Consider the following 25,212-nt stretch of genomic DNA (forward strand, 5'->3'; position numbering starts at 1 on the left):
ATGCGCTGCTAGATATGAGTGACAGAACAGCTCTGTGAAAGACACAGCAGTCTACCAAGAGGATCCTGCCACACAGATGCGTAGAAAAAGACCTCACCCTGCAACTTGACAAAAATCATGGCTTTCTGCACACCTTGTGCTTCTCACTGGTGGAAAAAATTAAGTGCTTATGAACCACATAATGTGAACAAAGAAGCTGTTACATGCATTCAGATCTGTTCTAGATACAGATTTGTCATTTATCTTCAAAATCAAGAATTATTCAGAACTGCGCACCCAAGAAGAGACATATTTGTATCCAATATTTTGTATTTTTATTGCTACAGACAACAGCCACAGTCTGTGGTCAGCAAACTCCTGTGAATTTTTCAACTATTTTAGAGATCCATAAAATAAATAGCTGAAAAGCTAGCCCGCTGTCTGGGAAAGCCCATAAACATAGAAAGGGAAATAGTGAGCCATACTTCAGATTATAAACCAGTTAGCAGTTGTGACGTGGCAGAGACGATGACCCCTCCTTTTTTATTATTTTTGTTATTGACAAAACAAAAAATTGCTTGGCTTTTTTTTTGTTTGTCTCTCATAGCCATAAAACCACACATCGTGGATTGTTGCTTTTTTTCCTCCAGGAGTCATTTCAAATTTATTTATAGCATGGCTTTCCACTTTTATCTGCAAATGTCACATCTGAGCCACTAACTTCATATAGTTTCTTGGTTTAATAAATACAGTAGATACAGCACATGTTCTGCTTCTGCCCCTCTCTGAAAATAAACAAAACTAATCAGGTCTAAAAACTAGTTTATATCTCACTGTTCGTAGCAAATAGAAGGGGTTGGGCACAGATAACCCAATTTTCACCTGTTTCTGCTTACTGCATACACACTAACTCAATTTTGATCGATCAGCTAATGTTTGCAGACTTACTACAGCAGCACAAGGGTACTACATCCATTCAGCTTATTTTTTTAAAAAAGGCACACCAAGATGAAATGTTGTTCATGCTGCTACTTAATTTTATTTTAGCTCTTTGTTTATCTCTTCACTTCAAAGCACTTCCAATATGAGGAACAGTTTCAGTGTGACAACTTTGTAAAATTAAAATAGAAAAAATGTGCCAGCATCAATCTGCTTTACATTGGGAGCACAACAGCCTTGAGATAGAAATGACGACTTATGAGAACAAGCTATAATGAACTCAGAAGTTCTATCTGCAGCAGGAAAAATATATTAGACTAGAGGCTGAACACTCCTGACACAATTTGTCATCCTCAATGGGTGCCTGCTGTTCCCCAGCCACAGTCTACAGTGAAGTTCAACTCCAAAAGCAAGGGAAAATCACCAACATGAAGTGATATGACTCAGTTTGCTACCATCTCTTATTTGGATAGAAGCTGCCCAAAGCCCATGCTGACAGGAGCACAGAACACATCCAACAGTTGAGAGCTACGCAGGGTTGGTGGGACACAGGCAGCTCATCCTGGAGAACAGCAGGAGGGCAGCAGCAGGCAGCTCCCCCAGGAAGCAATGTCAGCACAAACACCCAGGTGGCAAAAGCCAGCCTACCCTCAGTTGCTCCAGTGTCCATGGGAGGGGCACAGGGCTGTGACAGCCCAGGGGGCCTAGAAACCCGCCCATAGAAACCTCATTCCCTCATGCACAAAGAGTCCAAATTCTCATGGCAGGATAGGCATGAAACCAAAAAGTCCTATTTGAGAGTGAGGTCAGAAAGAGGGTTTTAGGAGTCCAATGCCAATCACACCAGTAACAAGCAGGAATAGTGCCTGGGCAGCTGAGCACTTGCAAATTCCAGGGTTGCTGGAAATTAAGTTTTACTCTGAATTATTGTTCTCAGACTTCTGGATAGACATTTTTTCATTACTTGAACTGAAATATATTTAGCTAACTTCTGTTCCTCTCACAATAATATATCTGGGGTGCAATTTCAGTTCTTTCAAAGGACATTAGCAAAGGGCACTACATATATCCTACACGTGCAAATAAGTGGGCAGTATCTCCTTTACATTGCTTTCCAAAGACATGCTTCCCCACTAGAAAGAGATCCTGAGAGGTTCAGTGCAGAGACAGTCCTCTGTCTTCTGCCTGAATAAAAATATTTTTATAGCACTGGTGAGTGCTATTAATTTGCTTTTTACCTCTTGTTTGTACCGTTATATTATACGCTTTGTAGAAACCTAAATTTATTACTTCAACTATTTTAAGAGCAAAGGAAATGTTATAAATGGTGTCTGTAAAATCTTTTCATTTTTAGACTGCAAAGGAAATACATATATTTCACAATCACAGAGTTGTAGGGCTGAAAGAGACCTCTGGAAATCATACAGCCCAGCCCAGCCCAGCCCCCTGCTAAAACAGGTTCTATACAGTACGTTGCACAGGAAAGGGTGAGAAAAAAACCTGTTGGGACACGAGCACTTAGTATGGAAAGCAGAGATCACCACCAACTTGTATTGCATCACAATCAGACCAAAAAGTATCTCTCAAAGTTTCAGAAAGTATAAACAGTTCACAGAACAGTTGTGCTGTGTTCAGTTTTGGGTCCTTCACTACAGAAAAGATATCTACAAGAATTGGATCACTCAACTTCATTTTAAGCAGGCATTTCCAAGGCTTAATCATTTTGATGATTATCGTATGATTCCTTTCCAGATTTTCATACATACAGGCATGAGTAGGTCCTACACTTGCTACCCGGGAAACATAGAACATTTCTGTACCATTTTAGCATATGATTACCTGTACAGTCTTTAGCAGGTCTGAAAAAGAATCTTATGTTACACAAAAAAAACAAGTTATTAGACTTTAGTGTTCTCAAGCCTAAGGAAATGCTCTGCAAGGAGCTCTGCTGCTCACCCCTTCAGCTAATAGGGGCTCATGAATGTGAAGAGCTGCAGTGGTCCCACAAAGATTTTCACTTAATTTACTCTTGGAGACTGCCCGGGTTTTATCAGTATTCCATATCATAATATCATGCGACAGCCTATTGGGTGCAGAGGTACAGTGCACTGCAGAGCTCTTTCCCTGTTTATCTCTAGCAGCCTCAAATGAGTTTTGACTCTCTGAGAGGAAGATACATGATACGTTGGGATGAACTGCATTTTCCAGGAGCTTCCACATGATTTCTAATTCTGGGGCCCAGGGGAAGAGCTATAATGTATGTCCTGGGAGGTGAGCCATTGAAGGTCTGCCGAGAATCAGACTGACTCTCTCTCCTCCCACTCTGACTTTATTTTTGGTTTGTTTTGATTTATTACTCCTAATTATTTTATATTTTCTCACACTGCTTTTAGTAAATTAGTTTCCTCCTCTCTCAATTGGGTTTCTCCCTCTTCCTTCCCCCCTACCTTTCTCCCGAGGGAAGGGAGGTGCATTGTGTGATTAACTCCCCAGGCTGCAAGAAAGGCTCGTGCTTACTTGCTTGGCATTTCAACAGTCATTCCCTTTTTCAGTTTTACAAGAGCTGAACAGATTTATGGATATGACCCACACTGTGCTCACCTGTATGCTATAGCAGACAATGCCTCATGCAGCCCTCAGTGCACTATGTGTACTCTATAGCCTGGTGAGTGACACAAAGCTCATGTCCCCACGCTGCAACTGGAGATGGCTCCTCAGAGAACCCACATCACTCTAGATTGACCCCCCCCTCCCCCCCCCCCCCCCAAGGGGTGCCTGCCTACTCAATGACCACAGAGAGAGCCAGGAAGCTGAGCAGTACCAAGAAACTGCAAATTCTGCTGCTGCTTCCTCTCCTATCCCAAATCATGGAATCATAGATCCTGATAATTACATCACAAATAGATTATGAACATTTCATCTTTTAATAATGTTTAAATCCCCTAAACACTACACGTCAGTCCTCTGCTTAAAAAATAACCAGTATCGGACTGCATAAAAATAATTTTAATGGAACATAAATAACATGGCATTTTATACACTTCTTGTTGTACTATATAAGGGCATAATAGGTAACAGATTCAGTTCCCCAAAGTATTATAATCTGTTGGCACAGTGCCATACTTCAAAAAAAAATTCTACTTTTATTTACAGGAGTGTGCATCTGGTTCTAATGAACTTGCTTTACCTGCTTATATCAATGTCTGCATGCCTGGTGACATCAACAGAATGGCTTCATCAACACACCTCTCAAAACAGCCATTTGAAAACAACTACACCCAAACCAGACACTGAAAGGTAAAAAGGCAGAAAACCACAGCCAGGCATAAAGTGATCGTTTAGTTTGGTGTTTTGTAAACCCAAGGATAATTCTGTGATTACTAACATGGTAAACCCTAATTTGAACATGCTGGCAGGTTCTTGCCATGAAAGCATTCAAGAACAGACTGGATGATACTTCGAGCAACCTGGTCTAGAGAGAAGTGTCCCTGCCTACAGCAGAGGGTTGGAAATAGATGCTCTTAAGCGTACCTTCCAGTCCAAACCATTCTACAATTCTACCTTCTCAGGTAGAATTTAAAAATACCTTAGAACTTGGCTTGTTGCCTATTAACTGGACAATCAGTCTGACCTTAACAAATTGCCCACCTCTAGGCATACTTACTGTGAGAGTTTGGATACATCTATGAGAAGTAAACTGAGCAATTTCCCTTCTCTTCTACAGGACAGGATAGTGTGCTTCCCATTTTAACAGGGAACCAAAGTACAAAGGATGGCCTGAAGAATATAGCAGTGGTACCTTTTTTTACCCCAACAATTAGCTCTGTTACTTACAATTTTGCAGAGTAATTTCTAAATAAAACATTTCTACCATAAAAACTTTTCTAGTCCACATTGATTGTCTCTGCTCCTCTAAGACTCGCTGGCAAGAACTCAGGGAGAACTTGCAGCACACACCTAATATGCTCTTTCAGATTTGTTTCCATTAGGAGCAAACCAGCTCCTGCTTTGAGCTGTTCTTTCCCCTGTGCAGAACCACCAGCAACATCATCAATAGTTTTTGTAGAATATACTTCCCTCAGAGACAGATTTACTGAAATCACTCTGTCAAACAGAAACCTGAGACTATCCAGGAAGGCACACACTTGGCAAGAAGGAAATACAGATACAGTTATCCATGTAATGCACTTCAGCCCTGTTGGTTTCACAGATAAAATTTTCAACACCACCAGTAGTTAAGAATCAACACAGCCTTGAAGAAGCACACAAACACCAACTACAGATGCTTAAAAAAAGAAAAATCTAAGGACAAGCTCCTGTGCTTTTAAACCAAAAAGAGGGTTAAGACTTGCATGGATATTCTCTTAACCAAAGAATACCCATACAAGTACTTTAGGAACAAATCTTTTTGCTTCTCAGACCTGCAGCATTTCACATACTTATTTTTAGATGAAACATTCATACTTTGGCACTGATGGCAGAACCTTCTTTGCCCCATTTTCTTCTGTTTGGTTCCTATTCTGGCACCTGCAGCTTACTGCAAAATGGGATGGTATGGGTTGGAAGTAAGCTCCCAGTTTGAGAAACCCTCACAGAATTTCTTAGACTGTGGTGAAGAGCAGGACTTTCTTTTTGTTTCTGTGAAGCTGACAGGTACACTGGGAAAATGATTGCACTTGGTAATTCCAAAAAGGCAGAAATGCAAAGGAGGTCAGTTTATCCCCACAGGAGTTAAATGTGCAATCATCTCAAACACACCGCTATTTAGTTCAGTGAAGCAAAGCATGCTACAGAAAAACTCGGCAGCTCTTTTATTTAAGGTTTAAGTTCATACTACCCTATTTTGGACAGTGAAATCAGACAGCAATGACAGTGAGAACAGCAGTTGTAAGACACCATGATGTGATTTCAGCCCAGTCGTGCTCCGTCAACAGTTCAAACACAGTAGGTAGTATTATGAGCATTTGCTGTGAACGATGCAATTAAGAAAGCAGGTTTTCTAGAATTATTCAGACACATACTTGGGGATCTGTATGTTCTAACCGATACTCAGATTAAACCAAGATGAACTCAAGGCAGTACTTAATAGTAGTACATTAAGAGTTAATTAGTAAAATCATATGCCAATACCCATCTCGATTCCCAAGCTACTTAAAAAACAAAAAAACAAAACAAAACAAAACAAAAAAAACAACAAAAAAGTACAATCTTTTGGAAGCAGAAGTTCTCATAAGACCACTCTTGAGGGTCAAAGATCTGTGGGCTTTGTCTTGTTCTTCATGATACTGTTTGGGAGTAAAGCCATGATATTGCAACCGCTTTGAGAACTAAAATATAAGGACTGTGTTGGTCCAGACTATGGGTGTGTCCACCTTCGGGTGCTCAGCACCAGAACTCTGGGTTGCCTCACAAAGAAACAGATGTTGTCCCTGATAGCACAAGAACAACAGTTTGATTCTGCATCTGCTCACCAAAATCCTAGAACCTAATCATTTCCACTGCCTCATACATCTAGGCACTGCAAGATGCTGCATGAAAAAAAAAATCCAAAATGATTTTTTTTCCTAACATCACAGCAACATTCAGGCCTAAATATATGTTAAAGATATTTGTCATTATTCCCAGTTGTCCACTGGGTTTCTGTACTTTAGGAAAATTGTATTTACATATTTAATGGTCTGTATTTCAAAGGGACTCTGGCTGAGAACCAGTTTTATTTTAGCTAAATGTTTCTAGAGCTTGACAGTAAATGATATGCATGAGCCATGTTGACTGCCATCTTCCACTTTTAATTTGACTGTCAGACATACAAGCAACTTGCTAATGCTTCCTTCCAATTTCAGCACAGTGTGCCTGTTGCGTAAGCAGCCTGCTAAAAGCTGTTCCAGATGGAATGACAGTATTTTGTAGGACCCCAAAGATGTAGCTATAGAGATGAATGTGTGTCAGCAGCATTGAAAACGTGACCTTTTTTCCCTTTTTTGTCAGCAGTTCTTATTTCCACCCTATAATTTTTCCACATTCTTTGTAAGATAGGCCACGTGGGAAAGAAAGAAAGCATTTAGGTCTCACAGACATCTTCCATCATCTGCAGTCACATTACCTGAATGCACAAAGCAAAAGCACAGAGGTGAAGAAGGCTTATAAACAGTCTGGCATCTTCAAACCAACAGCCAAGGCCCCAAATATATATTAATAATGAAACAAAATCCAGCTCACTACTACTGTAAGTTCCATAATAACAGAGAACTTGAGTGGTTTTCATAGTAAGTAATTTCTCTCACAAATATTCACTAAAAAGCTTGCATTCCTCTCACTGGAAACAAGCTTTAGAAAGCAAAACATTAACAATGAATAACGTTTTACCAACTGTGCCACTTTTACTGATAACTTATGTACTCTATTAATGTCACAGAGCATTCATTATTAGCTCTTATTAAGAGAAATCACAAAATCTACTTATCCTTCTCAAATAAAAATACGTAAATTACTCCCACCACTCACCTTGTACAATGCAGGTAAAACAATGTGCTTGTTGTGAAGTGTAAGCTGTGCAAAGAAGCACAAAGAAGTCTATTTTTTTCCCCCACACATATCTCTTAGCACATGTAGAAAAGAAATTACCACAGGGCACTTCTGTCCTGTTCAAGATGATGAATTCAGTGTTCTGAAGCACTCTGTGTATTTTCATTTTGATTTCTTAGTTTTTCCCTCTACAATATACAGTGGTTTCCCTTCAATGCAGAGTACCACAGCACATGCTAGAAGGAAGGAGGGAAGAAAGCAGCGCAGGCTTGGAAAACAACAGAGAATGTGGAAGAAATGGCTTTTGTTAACGTGACAGCCCAGAGCTGGCTCCAGAGTGGACTTGGTAGGGGTTGTGAAGGCAGCACAGCTCTGATTTTGCAGTGTGCTGCTGCAGCCCCTTGCTGCAGATGGCCCCTTGACCTCCTAACCAGATAGCAAGCATGCTGGAACCCCACGTGCTGGTGAGAGGTGCTCTGCATGCACTGCACAGCATGAACAGGCACACATAGGACTTGCTTTAAAAATGGATTCACCCCAATCAGAACTCCCTTTTAAAAATCTCACACATCAGAACTTCCCAGCTGAGTGACAGGAAGTTTGTTTCATCTTCCCCAAATCTTGCAAGACCAAGAGTTACATCCTTAATGGCAATCTTTTCTCTCTCACAATGTTCCTTTCTTGCAGCCCACCTCCTGGTACCAACTGAGTCTGGGACAGCTCTGCCTTGAGGTTCTGGCATGTAAAGAGGACCAGAAGTTGGGCCAGCCTGGCTTAGTAGTCAGGGAAGGCAAACATATTCAGCAGGAGTTCTCACTGCTAAGAGCAGGCCATGCAACCCCACTGCATCGCAGTTCCCCACACCATGTCAAATGAGACCTATTCTGCCCCCACCCTGCTTTTACACAGTCCAATGAGATGGAGAAACATTCCTGACTCTTACCAAAAAACACCCCCAAGTTTTTAGAGTACTATTGATAACCTTTACTTCAAATCCAAGCTCTGACAGCCACACTTTATGTTTACATCTATACATAAAGCAGCATGCAAAAGGAATGAGTGGCAGAGCTGCACCCCTACACATGCTCACATGCTATTCTGCAGATGCTTAATCAGAAAGGCTAATACATTACAAACAATTAATGGCCAGAACAACCCGGAGAGGTTTTGACCCTCTTTAACAAGGGCTTGAAACATAAAAATATTCTGATTATATATGAATCTCATACAAAATTGCAAATTATATGTCCACAATGCATAAAATACAGTCATTTTCAAGTCACATTTAGGTAAAAATGGAAACTGGACTTAGCTGCTGGAGCAGCTCTTCAATTGATCCAACAACTCATTGTGTCTTTAAATATGAATAAATGCAATTTAATCAGCCATTCCTATCGATTAATCCCAAGTATTTATTGAGGAAACATGCAACCATAGGAGAAAAGAAGGTCATGCAGAACATAGGATCCCATGATAATCAGCAGGTTAACAGCAGGACATGAAATCCTCACCCCAGCAGAATCAATGCAAAATTCCTATCAAATTAAATGGGGCCAGTCTAAAAACTCATGATGGGCCAAGTCTCATGAAGATGGAGAATTCTGTCCCTGAGCAGAAATAGAGATAAGCAAAGGTAACAGATCCATAAAGGGAAGTTCAGATGTCCCAGTCATAACTCAGTAATTACTACAGCTTGACACCACTGAACTAGATTAGGCAAAGTAGCAGAATGTCACCTCCTCCCTAAGGCTAGCTGAAAGACACTACGGGGCTCACAGCCAAAGGTTTCCTCACTCTAACAGTGTCTCACCCTGCAGTGCTGCCAATCCCAGCCCAAGGGTAGCACACCCACACCTGAGTGCTGCCAGAGCACTGCTCTGGCTACAGCATCTGCAGAAAGGTGTGCTAAGCTAACCAGGCTTTTCCAAACTTCTCGCTGGAGCCAGCGAGGTAACTAGCAGGAGAGCTTAACCATTGCCTTCAAAAATTGACAAATTCACTATGAAATACCTTCACTTCAATAGCATATTTGGATGTTTCAGATCCCTGTTTTTTGCTGCTAATAGTACCCAGGTTTTTCAGTGGTAGCTATTGTGACAAGAACGGAGAGGCCTGGATGAAAAGAGAAACTCAGATTCTGTGCCATCTGTTACATGACTTTCAGTCTGAGAGAACAGATGCTGGACTTCCCGATCAGCTTTTGGCTGGTCTAGAAACATTTTGCTAATTAGGGCTATAACTATAGCTAAGACAAAACAAGTGTCAGAGAAAAAGTGAAAGACTGGCTCAAATTCTTCTCATACTACCTGTGCACTGAAAGGAGATGTCCTTTTGATAATTATAATATGACATGAAACAGCCTTCCTTAGAATTAACATACACCAAGAGGACACCAGAAAATTGAACATGCCCTCTAATTAGATTCAACAAAGGGAAGAAAAAAAAAGCGTGCACTGGGTTCAACAGATTCACCCGAACTAGGCAATCTTCTTATCCTACTGCACATTTGTTGTTTTACTTCATGCATTAGCCTACAGCTCATCTGCCCTGTGCTCTTCCAGAGAGAAATCAGTGTGGCACTGAGTTGTTCTCAAGGCAATCATTGCATAGAAAACTGACCACCCACTGAGGTGGGGGCAGCACACAGCAAAACCAAGAGCATTCCCCTACATAATACACCACTGCCAATTCTATGTGTGTCAAACACCAGAATGTCAAAAGTGCCAAAACCACTTCAAGTTAGTTTCAAATGTAATATGATAGCTACAATAGCTATGGCATAAACAGGGAGATGATTTTTCCTATATATACTTTAGACAGTTTACCAATAGCTCTGATGCTTCTAATTTGCATATGAATACACAGAAGCAGCTTAATTAAAACAAAACCACACCCGTGCAAAGGAAATGTAGTAGTAATTTTAAGTTTTCAATCCCTCTATCTAGAGCAAGAGAGTTTTCTCTAAATGCTGCTTTAAAGCTTGTGTGAAAGAGCACAGCTATATTAAAAATGCAGCATTATTTGTAAGTTTTTTCATTTGTCAAATATCATTTCTTCTGTGCTTTAAAACAGTCTGTACTTAATTTAACCTAAGTTATTTAAGCTTTTTATGCTTTCCAATACATTATGCTGAAGCACACTCCAGTATGAATGACGATGAGTTTTAGAAATAGTACTGCTGCAAAAATAAGAGCTGGTATAATGTGTTTTGCAGTAACAGATTTTCAAGTAAACAATACAAACTTGCAACTTTCCAGGACTTGCTTCCCTCCTTAAATGACATTTAATAATCAGAACCTTCCTCGCCCTTGCTAGCAGCCCAGCTTTTACTATTATCCTCATCCCACAGCTGACAGAGAGATACACTATTAGGCACAGAAATTCCCCTTATGCCTACAGGATTCTTGGGTACTGGCACAACTCTTCATACAGATACAATGCTTCCTGGGAGGAAACAATGTCACTATTTTGCCCATTTTTTTGTACAAGTTCCATGGCTACAGAAATTAGTCAGTTCTACACACATCTGCTCACTTTACAGATCTCTCAACTTTGTAAACTTTTCTACAAGGTTACAAAATTCTCTTTTTTACTTTATTATTAGAATAATTTAGTATTTATTAAATATATAAAGCACTGGCAACACAAACCTCAAGAAAAATGCTACAGCTCTCTGAAAAATGAGGCAGAACTTTGTTGAACTTCAGCCCCTAAAATGCCACAATGGTGTAAAATAGGATGCACATAGTTGGCCAAAAAAGAAACAACAGTCAACTAAGATTCTGCATTGGTCTTCAGAATTCTAAGCCCAATGAAACACCATTTATATGCAAGTCATCTAACTTCCTATTTACTTCATTCTCATGAAATTAACTGAAGGCATGTTCTTAAAAACATGATCTTCAATTGGTTCCCACCTGCAGCACTAATAACTTAACCTTTTTTGCACCTCCCCTCCCCAGAAGACAGCAATGCAGGCTGAAACAAGGAGACTGCTGGTTTTGTTTTGCTTGGGGCAGGGAAACATACAGACTGTTTCCAGCAACCAGGAACAGGGACCAAATTGCAACACTGTTCAGGGGAAAGAGGAAAATCCAGAAATTTCACAAGTAAACAAAATGCAGGTGCAGTAACAACATCAATTAAGACATCATTCACTTGGCATAAAGCAGTGCAGATAGACCCAGCAGAGCTTTCTAAGCAAACAGAGTTTACCTGCAAGTTCTATTCTGCTTGATACACAAATTTATCCCAGCTGACACACAGATACAACAGATTTCCAGCTTTCTGCAAGTAATAAAGGAACACCCATATGCAAAAATCAAGCTTCAAGTCTTAAAAATGCAAAGTAGAGAACATGGACCATGTGTCAAAGAAGATCAAAACCAGACTGTAACAATGTCTGATTAAAAGTCACTGCATCTCCACTGTATCCCCGCTTTCATAGTTGCTAAAGACAATGTGAGCATGAATTTGTCCACAAAAGAGAAGAATTGTAAAACAGAAGGCTGGAGAAAGGATAGACAGCAGCAGAACGACAAGGGAAAACAGAAATCTATGTGGAGGTAATTAATAATAAAAGGAAGCACTTGTTTTCACTACCAACCAACAAAAATGATAAAACCGATCAAGGAAACAATTACTAAATTTCAGTTCATATTCCAGTTCTTTATGTCACCATTAAGCTTTATGTGACTATCTTATTGAGAAAAAGTGAACCACTGTCAATTGACTATATTAACTAAAACACCCAATTCACATAGAGAAAATTGTCTCCTTTGTGGCATTTTGTTCTAGATTCAAAAAAACTTAGCTTATAAAACAGTAGTGTACAAACAGCTAAAAACAACTTTTGCCCTTAATATAAAAATGAGTTACATGATGCTTACTGCCACAGCATGTTTGTGACTGAGGTCACTGGGATGAGAGGCACTTGGGTGGAAGTCAGCAGGTGGGCCCAAAGCCGGATCACTGCTCCTTCGTACCAGAAGCGGCATGCCTAAGAGACAAAATAAAGAGATAATATTATTTCCAAACTCCTTTCACATAAACACAAACACTGCAAAGATGTTCTTGCTGAACTACCAGGAAGCCTGTTGCTGGTATTCTTAATTGCAACTGTCACAACCAAATAAGCCATATTCCAAATTCAAATGCGATGTTCCTTATACTTTCAATGCCGTCATCCCTACCACTCTTCTCATTTCTGTCAGTTGATTAAAGTAAATGAGAACAAAAGCAGACAGTAGATAATTCCTTCAGGAGTGCCATAAAGACAGAGTAACTGTGTATTAATCAAAGTCTAAGAACAGCATAAGGTAAAGGTTGTGTTTTCCATCTATGTACTACACTGAAGAAGTCCATTGCAGGAAGTGACCTTAATCAGAATATACAGTCATTGTGCTATTCCCCAGCTCACACCATCAGCTGGGCCTGGGGCAAGTATTCAGTGCTGCACAGTGTCACAGGCACTTCTAATGATTGTTACAGGTTATAACAGAATGAGCAAACTCTGTCTGCAGATAAGAACCCTGACAACATATACCAGAAATATGTTAAAACATCTACCATACATACATGCCTTTAATTTGTTCATCACTGTCCTCCTTAGACGTGAACAAGAAGTAATGGAAAACTAACACTTAGCCCATTTATTATGTGATTATACAGACAACTATACAAGTTTATTTAGGAGATGCGCTTGACTGTTGTTTTTTGGTTTTTGTCAATAAACCATGCTTTCCTTTTCCTTACTGCTTTCCTTTTGTCATGTCAAGCTTCTGTATTATTCTACTAGTGCTACAGCATTTGAGCTGAGCATTTACAACAACCATTGTAACCTAAGACAGAAAAAGTATTTCTTTTCTCTGAACGATGAAATGCAGAAAACACGTTCCCTTTTGCATACCATCAAGGCATACAAGGCATGCTATTTATAAACACTACTGTTCTTTGTCAGAGCAGCACATTGTATCTTAAACTTTGGAACTTGGTTTACAAAAGTAGTTGTTCTCCTCCCACTGCACTGCAGCAGTAAGCCATGGACAATGAAGAAATGAATGTGTCCCGAACCAAAATTTTACTCCCCTTATGGTTTTATCTTGAATTTGCTCAAGGTGCATTTCCACCTTTCAAATGTCACCCAGAGCTCCTTCTGTTACATTAACTGCAGAACCTTGTCCCAGCCTTACTCACAATGCATTCTCTTCAACAAAGCTGAGGAAGAGTTTTTCTGGTGTCACTAAATGCTCTGTACTTTTTTGTTTCAAGCCACACAGAGCAGTCAATTTCCCTTTTGCTAGCATCACCTTCAAGGATTAGTCTCTACACAGATTCATGGTTAACAGTATATTTTCCCTGAACTCTTATGTTTTGGAAATATTTTTTTTTTTAACTGCAAATATGGTTGAATTGAGCATATGGTCGAAACCTCACTTAGATTTAAATTGGTTACATTAGAAAAACAGGAGAGAAGTTCTGCCATTTGTGCACAATTAAAAACTGAAATCTTGCATCAACACAATGGCAAAAGAAACATCTCCATGCTAGATGTAATCTTATTTCCTTAGTTTGTTTTTTAAATTAAATGAAAAGCTGTACTGAGACATTAACACCTGCCCTGATCAGGAGCAACTTCTGCCTCCCTTAGCAGTGTTAGCACCCTCTGGTGAATCAAAACTCAGTTTGGGTTAGGAAGGGGCTGGCTAACAAGAAATAGTGCATTTAGGAATACTGCACAACTGCAGAGAAATAACACAAGGTTTGGAGGTCAGTACCCCCGTGTGGTCGCAGAGCCTGCAGCTCCCTCGATCACCCTGAGCTCTTCAAGGTTTCTCTCTAGGCTCTGAGTTCCAGCAACAAATTTGATGCCTAGATTTAGGTAGTTAAATATCACCCAACACGACCATGAATGCAAACACGGCTACTTCAGACTTTCCTTCATTTTATTCTTTTGCTTTTAAGACTCCTTGCTTGGGAAAGAACAATTCACCTCCACCCAAAACCATTCCTACCATAAACAGGTAGAAAGAGATTTACAGTACATCACGTAGACAGTTAGAGTCCTAATTTTAAATTCTACTCCTGCATATAAAAATGTTGATTAGGATGGGAACAAAAGCTGTCCATCACCTATGTATCAAACTGTCAGCTGCTAAAGGCCACACCAATGACAATCCTCTGCCTGCTGCCACATCGTGCTCACCAGGATAAACTACCCCTTCATGCCCATATGTATCAGAATTTTATTCTTTTTTTGAGCTCCCTCAGAGCACAGCTCAACAAAACTTGAAGCCAACACTGAAGCAAAACTCTTCATAGAGTAAATTCATCCATATGCACCAATGTGAAATTGCCCTTTGACACAGACAACAATGTGCTGGAAGATCCCTGACATGCTATCCACTGCTGTACAACAACAGCCATTTAAAGCATAGGCAGAAAGACTTTTAACTGGCCTTGTCACCAAACAATTCAGGAACCAAAAACAAAATATTACAAGCAGGATAGTCAAATATTTAAATACAGGAAAGGTCATTAACCATTTTTTTCTTCTTTTTATCCAAGACTTTGCACATCAGCAGACGTACAGACAGCACTGCCAGTCAGGGCTTTTTGTGAGCACAAGCAATCACAGCGGGTAATCCGGTCACCAAGGATTTATTGCTTACTTCCACCTGAGGCACCACATAATGGTGCTGCCATGTACTTAAAGTGCAGCTGACACTACCTTGTATATTCTACCATATGATAGGATCACAGCCTCACTCCCCGCCTCAACCCCCTCCTTTTTTTTTTCCTTGAGCATCTACTGCTCCAACAACAGAGCTCCTATGTTTAAAACTAACCCAAATGGCTCATAATAGCACCTATCAATACAACTTAAGATCTACAGCTATCTGTTCTGTCTGAAGTGCACACTGCACTGTTAAATTCCCATGGATACAAGATTAGATTAATGAACTAGGATGATGTAACAGTGAGACAATTGACTTAAAATCTACAAACAGATGAAAATCAATTTCCAACCAGCTCTCTTTCATATGCTATGGCCCAGTTCTCTAATAGCAGAACGAAGTATTTCCCCATTGCTCTAAACGAGTATATCTTAAAGAAAACAAATGCAATAAACTACAAGGAAAATCCAGGAGATTGTAAACAGATGTTTTTTGGTGCTGTGTATTTCAGCAGAATAATTCTCCCTGTTTGTACACGATGGAAAACATAGTCAGATTTTATTTACTAAATGCAAAGACTGTTCCCATAGCTTCTGACCAGAATTACATTTCTTTGTTGCTGTCATCACAAGAAACGGTACCTAATGAAACAACCGTGAGATATTTGAATTTATAGTTTTTGAGCTTTCAGTTGCAGATAGCACACGTATTTCCTCCTGTGTACATATTTTAGTAATGACGTTACTTGACATTCTATATTCAGAAATTAAAACAACATCCACATGAGAAGAGGTTGCCCACTTCTCATTTTAAGACACAAGGGTACTTATGTATGTACCGACACAGAAGACATTGGAGTACTGCTGCTGCATTCTCTGTCAGGAAGGTCTCTGACTGCAGGGCAAGTCTTCAGGTGGGGTCTCCACCAGGTACCCTTCTCCCACTTTTCCTGTCACAGCACATCTCAGATCCCAACCAATTCAGCCTGTTCTCACCTCTGTCAGTGCAGCGCTCCCAGCGCCAGGCCCAACAACAGCTGGGACATGGGGGTGCTGCAAAGGTGCACTGAGGGGCCTCACCTGTGGGCACTGCAGCAGCAGCCCAGATGTGAGGCCTGATCATACTCCCCACAGCAGGCAGAGCAGGGGCTTTGCCCATTTTTAACATAATATCTTCCAAATAGCATTCAATGTAAAGGGAAACTAAACTTCAGATACACCAGCAAGAAAGGTTTCTTGTCACTCCTCCAACCTGCTGGATGCAGCAAAAATAATTCATCTTACTAAACAGAGTGTTGTACTTAAGCAGCATATTATCTGCATTTAAATCAATCATTTTAGGCTAATCCATCCTATAAGATTTTAAAGCTAATAGATCTCAGACTCTCGCACCTAATTTTTATTCACAGATTGAAAGGTGAAAATAAGCGTTTCTTCTATTTCAATTCCCAGTCCATTTCTCAACTTCAAATGAAACACTTAATGAACTTCACTAGCTGAATAAACTGACACAAAGAAAACATTTTCTGCACCTGCAGCAGCGGCTATGCTGTGAAGGGCTGGTTCAGTTCTTGGGCTACATCAGTTACAGGTGCTCAGACAGGGACTCCTGCACAGTTCAGTGCCTTGGTCTTTGAAAACTTTGGCAGCTGAACTGTACAGCCTGAATATGACATGAGTAGCATTATAGCTGGTAGTAGAGAAGTAAAATATGTCTCTTGAATGTTTCAATGGTATTTTTAAAGAAGTATAACAAACTAGACATTAATAAAGATTTTCATATTATTTAAATCTTGCCCAGGAATTATTTATTGTTCATCTCACCTTAATTAATATCCTTCCTTTTTTAGACTTCCCTCAAAAATAATTCCTATTATGGTTATTTTCCATTCCAGAGACAGCAAACTACTTTTAGTCTCAAATTTCAAACTTCTGCCTGACAGTTGTAAGAAATTAAGATGAAACAGTGAAATCTCTGGAATCAGAACCTTTCAGGAAGGCTCGAAAGAACTATAAGGAACCTTTTGATAAGCCAGAGTGTGTCTGGCCCAGCACCCACCCAACCCACCATCCAGCACCCACCAGTAGCTAGTACTTGACAAAGGGAGCTAGGAGAACCACAGAGCAGCCAACACTCTGGTTTGCAGAAATTTGTGGTTCAAAGAACTCTTGACCAGAGCACCACATATTAAGACCAGGGTGAGTCAACATCTTGCAGATTCATCTAATTTCATTTTACCTCATTGATTTTTGGCTCATAACACTGAAATACAGAAGTCTGCTGAATACTTCACCTTGGGAGTGTTTTTGTTTTTCAATCCCTAAGAAAATTAAAAAGTGACAATGTTACCGAGGATTCTTTGTTTATTTTTTTCCCCCCTTCTAGTGGTAGGGCTAAAAAGAGATGAGCCAAAATACCACACACAATTCAAATTATTGCATGGGCTGGAAGCAACCTCTAGAGATCATCCAGTCCAACCCCCTACCAAAACAGGTTCCTTGTGGTATTCATTCTCATCTCAAAGCCATCATAGCATCCTGCTTCACCTAATGCCCACAGTAAAGAGACTTCCCTGCAACAAAGTAGTGAGTTGAGACCAACACAAAACACGAATCTGCAGCTGCTGTGTCTATGGGAAAATTGTGTAACATATTGTGAGGGAGGTGCAGCTTTTGCCAGCTATGTTCAGGAGAAGTAAATACACAACTCTCCTCTTCATTTGGCTGGGATTCTACATTTCTGCTTTGAGAAACAATCAGATTCTGAAGCAGAACTTCATGGTAAGCTGCCAAAAAATTAACTATCAGCTGAGGCTCTTAAAAGGGTAAGTAAAATATGAAGCAACAAGAAAGAACTACACAGCAATGGACAAACTAGCTGAATCATTTAACTTCTACTTGTTTTTCTAATGATGACTTCCATAAAATATGTTCATCTGTACACTGAAACAAGCACACGTGGAAATAAACCTCAGAACTATTAGCGAATGAACATTGCAAAACTGTGTAAAAATGAATAAACTTGGTTTCTTAAAAAAAGGGTGATTGTCTACTTCAAGACCTTTACTCACTCTGAATAATATCCAACTATCAATCAGCCAAGGTTAGTAGGTTCATATTCAACCTGAAATACACATTTTACTGTCTTGCCTCAGAGGCAATGAAGAACAGAGCTGCAGTGATTTATAAGCACACATATCCACCTTCACATTTTTTAATACTACCTAGCACAATTTTACTGCCAGAGACTGCACAACTGCCATTCAGTACATTACAGTATATCCTTCCCAATCCTCTAGTTGCAAATATTTTGCTTAAAGAAGTAGGCTGGTCTGCTTTAAGTAATCTATCACCTTCAAAACTAGCTATGCATAATAACAATATATGAATAATCACTAAAATAGAAACATCACAAAACCAATAATATCAGGAAAATTTTTAATAAAAAAGCTAACACTGAGTAAACAGTACCAAAAAGTAGAGTTTTGTGATAGAATTTATTGCATCATTCTGAGCCCCACTCATACAACACCATCCCCCAAAACCATCCCTGAGACAATAAAAGGCTGGAGGAAATGAACATTTCTGCTGGAGCTCCTTCAAGAAAGCATGTGATTCATGACAAAGTATTTTTCTCCTTACTTATCATATTTTCAGGGGAATAGCTCCTTACCCCAAAGTAACATATATTAGTCCAACAACAAAGGGAGTAGAGAAATAATGGATGAAAACCAATAATCACTGGGGAGAGCAGAGGGGCTACCAGAAATAAGGAAGGATGCTGTTAACATGGTACACACAAATTCATTGCCACTACTGCTACTAAATTCCTGAGAATAAGGAAAGGAAGGAAAGACATGTAGAAAGATATTGGATATATTTTTTTATTTTTTTTTTGCTGCCAGGTGGCCTGAAGGTGACTGGCACACAACTGTTCATTTTGTTTTTACACAACAAAAGGATGGGATTCCATCCAAAGAGATTTGGACAGGCTTGAAAAAGTAGGCCCAGGAGATTTAATTGCAGCCCTTCGCTACTTAAAGGAAACTTAAAAATAGGGGGGAGATTGACTTCTCGTATCGGGAACAGTTTCAGAATTAAAAGAGGGGATACTTAAGAGAGGTATTAGGAGGAAATTATTCATGATGGTGAGGCCTTGGCACAGCTCCCTGGAGAATCTGCAGATGCCCCATCCTTGGAGGCACTCAAAGCCAACTTGGATGGGGCCCTGGGCAGCCAGCTCACAGCAGAGAACTGGCATGAGAGGAGCTTTATGGTCCCCTCTAACCCAAGACATTCTGTGATTGTGATATACATATACGCACATATATCCTTTCATAAAAAGCACTGCTGTATTGGTTTCACTGCAACACAAAAGAAAGCCCTGTTTTGTTAGTGCAAAGCTCATTTCCATGAACCAAGGACAGCAAAGTAATATCAGGCTCAAGTCATGAGGTCAAAATACACCACGCCTGAACTCTGACTGAAATGAAAAGTTATCTTCAAACCTTTAGCTTGCCTGGGAACAGAAACCATTTGTTTTAAGAACTGAAGTAGACTTTAATTGATCATCACAATTCTTTAAAACTAGATTAAACCAAATGCCACAGAGGAGACAAATCCATCAAGTACAGAGCCATCCTCACAACACCTGTGACAAACTGCACAGAACAGTGCTTCATTTCACTGCTGTAAGAGCAGCTCTTGGGCACAGAAAAAAGAATTAAGTCCTATCTGCTTAATGAAATAAACAGTACTGCTTCAAACAACAGAAGCTTTTACAATGCATTTTTCATGTAAACTTACCAGTTTCAAAATGTTAATTTCTCCTGAATCATACAGCAGAGAATTACTCAACATACTGACAAACATCAGCTAGCTCTGCCAATAAACTGACACTGCAAGATTAAGATGAACAAGATAGCTTTTACATTAAAAAACCTCTCCAATTTGAAACAGCACATATGCTGTATACAAGCAATAGCAACATTTTGTCAAATAAATACATTCAGTTCATACCTGTTTTCATAACATTAAAAAAAAAAAGCATAACCAAACTTTATTCTTCTGTATTTAAAAGTGCACTGTCTGCATATCCACTGCTTAGCATCTCAACACCTACTTGGAAGAGGACTAACCAAATACATGCCATTTACAATGCCCTCAAGCCTATTTCAATACTTTCACTTCAAACCAGGCAAGAGAGGATCATCTCTTCCTGAGTTCTGAGGTCACCCATGAAGAGCAGACATCCCTATGCCACAGAGAACCACCGGGCTCCATCAGACACCCAAAGGGAAAGCACCCAGAAGAAACCTCACCTTCCATCCCTTGTGTATCCAAAGCTCAGACACTACCAGTGGAAGCATCTGTTCATATCTGCTGCTGCAAATGCAACTGAGAAACAGCTTAGACTGACTTATCAACCCAAGCAGGAAGAATTATTCATGCTTAATACCGAGGACCCACAGAAAAGTAGCAAGTTTCTGTGCACTCAAGCATCATCTATTGAATAAAGCAACTGCTCTGCACCAGTCACAAAGGCATTTCCAACTCAAACTGACATGGCCATAAAATAGATCTTCCATAAATAAGTTACTGTCTCCTTTCCTCTTCAGTCCTTATAGGCAGAAAAAATGAACTGACATCAGAAAACGAGGGGAAAAAAAAAAAAAAAAAAGGCTAACTACTTATTCATCTTTCCTGATCTAATACCTACCACTCTGGGAAAACCACTGTAAAAGAGCATGGATCTGTTAGGTGCAAAAGGGCCAGCAGCTTGCTTGCAGGTGCACTGTGAATTTTAAGATGGCTGATGTGGCCAATAGAACTACAAGCACTTGAATCTCAGACTGTTCTGCTGATTTAATTGGAAAGCCTTACTTACAGAAATATGAAAATTCTGCTGCTGAAACCAATTCACATGTACTGGCATGTCACAAACTAGAACAGTTACTGTGACAAAGCAGTGCTTTCAAAGCAAACAAAACATTCTGAAGCAACTCTTCCCCATGATCTGGGGGAAGCACTAGCTGGCAGATCAGGCTGTTGGTTGCACAGAGCACTGCCTATGGACCAAGGGCCTGTGATGAGGGATGCTACCACTGGATTATCACTTTGCAATAGCCTGAGGGCAGCTGCTCCAAAGGACATGGATGCATCAGTCTCATGAGCAGGTACCTGGTGGTAACCATTCACTTGGAAAAGACTTATAAAAAGAATAAGAAAACATTTGCCAACTTCAGACTAGAAATACCCAGAACAAAAGATTTGAAAATATTTTCAGAAGATACTATTACTTCACACTTGGCACATTAACTACTACCATGAAGTTGTGCTTTACCACTCTACATTGCTCCCCCATTTTTAGTAATTCTAACAGTACGTACAGCTACAGAAAACTCAAACCATTATCTTAAGGATACCAGACTGAATCATTTGCACATATGGCTAGTATCTCTAATGTATGTTACCCCAGCCACCATGGGCTCTCTAAAGAGTTTCTAGTCCCTACTCTGCAAAGTCTTTTCAACAACACTTCCAGTCAAAGGGAAATAATAGGTTGTGATACGAGTCCAAGAACACACTGCCAACAGAAGTAATGCTAGTTATTACTCTACCACTAACATACCAGGCTCTCCAAATGTTTCATCATTCTAAGTACCTGTTAGCCGATTGGTTATTGCATCAAAGGATATACTCACAATTTGCCAAAAATCCAAGATAATATATTTTGGTGCTATGAAGATAAATGATCGACAACATCAATAAGGATGTAGAAGACTGGAACAGCAGAACCTACCAACTGAGCATCATATGTGAAATTTCTCAATTGCTTTTTAAGTGATTTCAATATGCTACTTTAAATAAATATTATGGTATCTCATTTTATCCAAAATAGTTTTGCCTCATTACATTTGTTCAGTCAGAACAAAGGAGGTGCAGGAACAACACAGACCAAAAATGAAACATCTCTAGGGAGGGCATCTGACCTCAGAGAGAAAACAAAGTCTTGTGTAAGCAATGGGGAAAGGACTAGTTGGCAGGCATGATCTGAATCCGAACAAACTGCTGAAGTCTTCAGGGCATATGGATGTTCAAAAGTAACTGCTGGGAGCCTTTATGGGCTGGAAGGACTTGGATTCAGATGACCATTTCTAGCACCACTTTAAAATGAGTTCTTTCCCTGGGGCATAGATTGCCTTATACTTACCACAGAGTAAAGTTATGCAACTTTAAAGTATTCAGTGTACTAAGTAACAACAGAAAAAACTGCAATAATTTAAGACAGTGCTTGGGGTTACAGATGTTTATGGTTACCTCCATTAGACTGCAAATACTTGCACCTCACCACATAATGGACACAAGTGTTTTTATTAATAACATTACAGTGTTTCTATGTTTCTCTTAACCTCCAAAACCCACATTTTCACCCATTCTGAAAGGACAGATGCAACTATTTTAAAGGTAATCAAAGAGCCAAGTAAGTTCCTGAAATATCTTAAGGATGCCAAGTACTAAGAAATTAATTTGTTACCAAGAAAGTAACATTTTATCTTATGTCGCTTTGCCATGTGGTAAGGTATCCTTAGTTTTCAAGGCAAATACAGGATTGCCTTTATTTTTGCTTATTTTCAAAGTTCTAAGTAAGAGAAAGGAAAGGTACCTAACTACATAATGGAAAAACTATGATTTCAGACAGTCAGAATAGTCACTGGGAAAAAAAAAAAAAAAAAAAAAAAAAAAGTCAGCCACAAAGAATTGTATAAGTATCCTCTAATAAAAAATATATATGTTTCCCCCTTCATCACAATTTCTATCTAGTCAGTAAAGGCTTTAGGACTAGTTATAGCACATAGTAAAGTGTATCATTTTTAATGAGTGTCAAGGCAGTATCTTAACTGCCTTTTCTAAAATCTGTGCTCATTCTTTCATGTTTGAGAACAACAGCATTTAGTTTCACATAATTACAAGGCATTGTTTCTACTTGAAACCATGGATCTTGTTTCATGGCATACTAAATATCAGGAAAAAAAACCAAAACATAAGTTGTTCCACAATCTGTCAATTGATTTAACAACAAATTCCCTACATTTCATCCCTAAAGGCCATTTGCATAAACACTCTAAAAGGCCAGGCTCAGGACAGTTCTTCAAACAGCTCCACTACAGATTGCAACAACATTTGCTCATAATGTGTACATTTAATCACATCCTTGTTCCAGAAGCAAAGCTTTTTAAAATTATTGGTATTTATTTCTGCTAGCAAGGGTAAGTCAATTCAATAATTAGGCAACCAGACTACTGTGGTTCATGCATCAGGTTGATGTGACCAAATCCTCCTTTTATTTCTTCTTATATTTCTCAGTTTGCCTCCAATGAATACGGGAACATAATTTAAGGTCCAGGAGGTTAAACAAGAAAGATAAAGGAAAAAATTAAGTGCAAAGAACTGTTATCAGTGATGAAAAATCCAGAAAAGAAAACAGTTTCAGACTACGGACCACCTTTTCAAGACTGACAGGTAGAATAAAATTAATTTTCTACAAGTTAAATGAAAATCTGAAAGAGAACCACTGAGAAATGTTATATTTATGTTCTCCATTAAAAACAAGCAAACAAACAAACAAAAACAAAACAAAAAAAACAACCCACTTAAATTTCAAATATATATTAGAATAGCAATGAAAAATAAAGTCAAAGCCTAATTGGCTCTGCCTATAGCATGTGGTATTTCATCTCCTCTAAACTCTACAGCACACAGATTCCATAAATGCTATCAGAACTGAACAATCTGGTAGTTTAATGGTGTGCTCAAGCGCACTGGCTGTTCACATAAAATTGCATGAGGCTGAAACACTCCCCTCTCCAACACTCAACTTGTGCTCAGTTTCCTACTGAATCTTTAATAAATGATTTACCTACTTTCCAAAACATGCTCAAATGCACTTATGTCAAGTTACATAAAAATATCCAGTAAATGTCATGGCATATGAGAAATTCCCATGCATGTCATTTAAAAGATTTTTCAATATTCATAAGGGTAGCAAGAGAACCAGAATGACCAGTTAAAAATTTTGAATCTAAACAGCTTCACACAGTTTGGATTTCAATACTTCTACAATGGGCATAAAAACGAGCACAGACTTCCATTATAAGTTATATTGAGCAGCCTCATCCAATGAAGTTTATCAGAATGTTTCATTGTAGCTTTTTCTTTAAATCAGCCTATTTTTTTTTTTATTTATTTTTTTAAAGTAGTATTACAATAAAGAGACAGCTGAATACTCAACTTCTGAAGACAAAAGTTGACTCCTCTACAAGAGTAGCAGACCTAGAGATATTTTCAACTCATACCATCCACTTCAATCCAGTTTTCTATTTTGGATCTTTACAGGACTGCCATCAGTACCTGAGAATACAGCATGAACTGCACAATAAATGCAGTTGAAATGCAGGGGCTGCCCAAATTTTCTTATTACAGTTATCTTCACTAAATAACAAGGCAACCCCCATTCCCACATAAAATTGAAGCACAGAAGAAATACATACTATAGGTTGGTTAAAATTAAAGAAAAAAAGAAAAATAACCATGCAAAATACACATACCAAGTTTTAGGGCTGAAGGAGTCACTTCAATCTCACCCCCGATTGGTTGAAAGGCAGCCAGCTGAGCCGCTACCTCTGCTTCAAACAGGTCTGGGCTACTTCTGTCTGTCACGTTCCCATTGGTGCCCTCAGACTTGTGGTGAGGCTCTTGCTCATCATAAACAGCAATCAGCTACAAAAACAAAAGATAAAACAGCATTTGCATATTTTAAAGTGCTCCCAAACTTACTTAATTTATTTAAAATAAAAGTGAACAAGTTATGGGAGTAGAAAACAATATTTCCTGAGAACAGCTAGCAATAAGAATAAACATTCAGGAAAGCACATACGTTTGTGCTTCGGTACATTCACTTCAATATGACTTAAGTACATGCTTCCGCATTCCTTGGTGATGGCATGCTGTTCTCAGAGTTAGCATGCTACAAATAGAGAAGGTCTTCTGTTGTTCCAAAATATTTACAGCTGAACATGCTTAAACACACAAAC

The 25,212-nt window shown here is 39.2% G+C and overlaps 1 protein-coding gene across 3 annotated transcripts in view; it reads right to left on the bottom strand.

Annotated features, from left to right (window-relative positions):
• The window catches only part of PARD3B (par-3 family cell polarity regulator beta), a 359,537-nt gene that overhangs the window by 232,847 nt on the left and 101,478 nt on the right, over positions 1-25,212 (bottom strand). For 2 of the 3 annotated variants that reach the window (XM_015868265.2, XM_085553339.1), the window contains exons 3-4: positions 24,727-24,898; positions 12,333-12,442 (exon numbers count right to left, since the gene is read on the bottom strand). In XM_015868265.2, the coding sequence (XP_015723751.2) occupies positions 12,333-12,442; positions 24,727-24,898 (282 nt within the window). Of the gene's footprint in view, positions 1-12,321; positions 12,443-24,726; positions 24,899-25,212 lie in introns of all 3 variants that reach the window. The other variant, XM_085553340.1, reaches the window with a different exon arrangement.

The sequence above is a fragment of the Coturnix japonica genome, chromosome 7 (assembly GCF_054131305.1).
Source record: "Coturnix japonica strain WE chromosome 7, WE-NBRP24, whole genome shotgun sequence".
NCBI classification, from domain to species: Eukaryota; Metazoa; Chordata; class Aves; order Galliformes; family Phasianidae; genus Coturnix; species Coturnix japonica.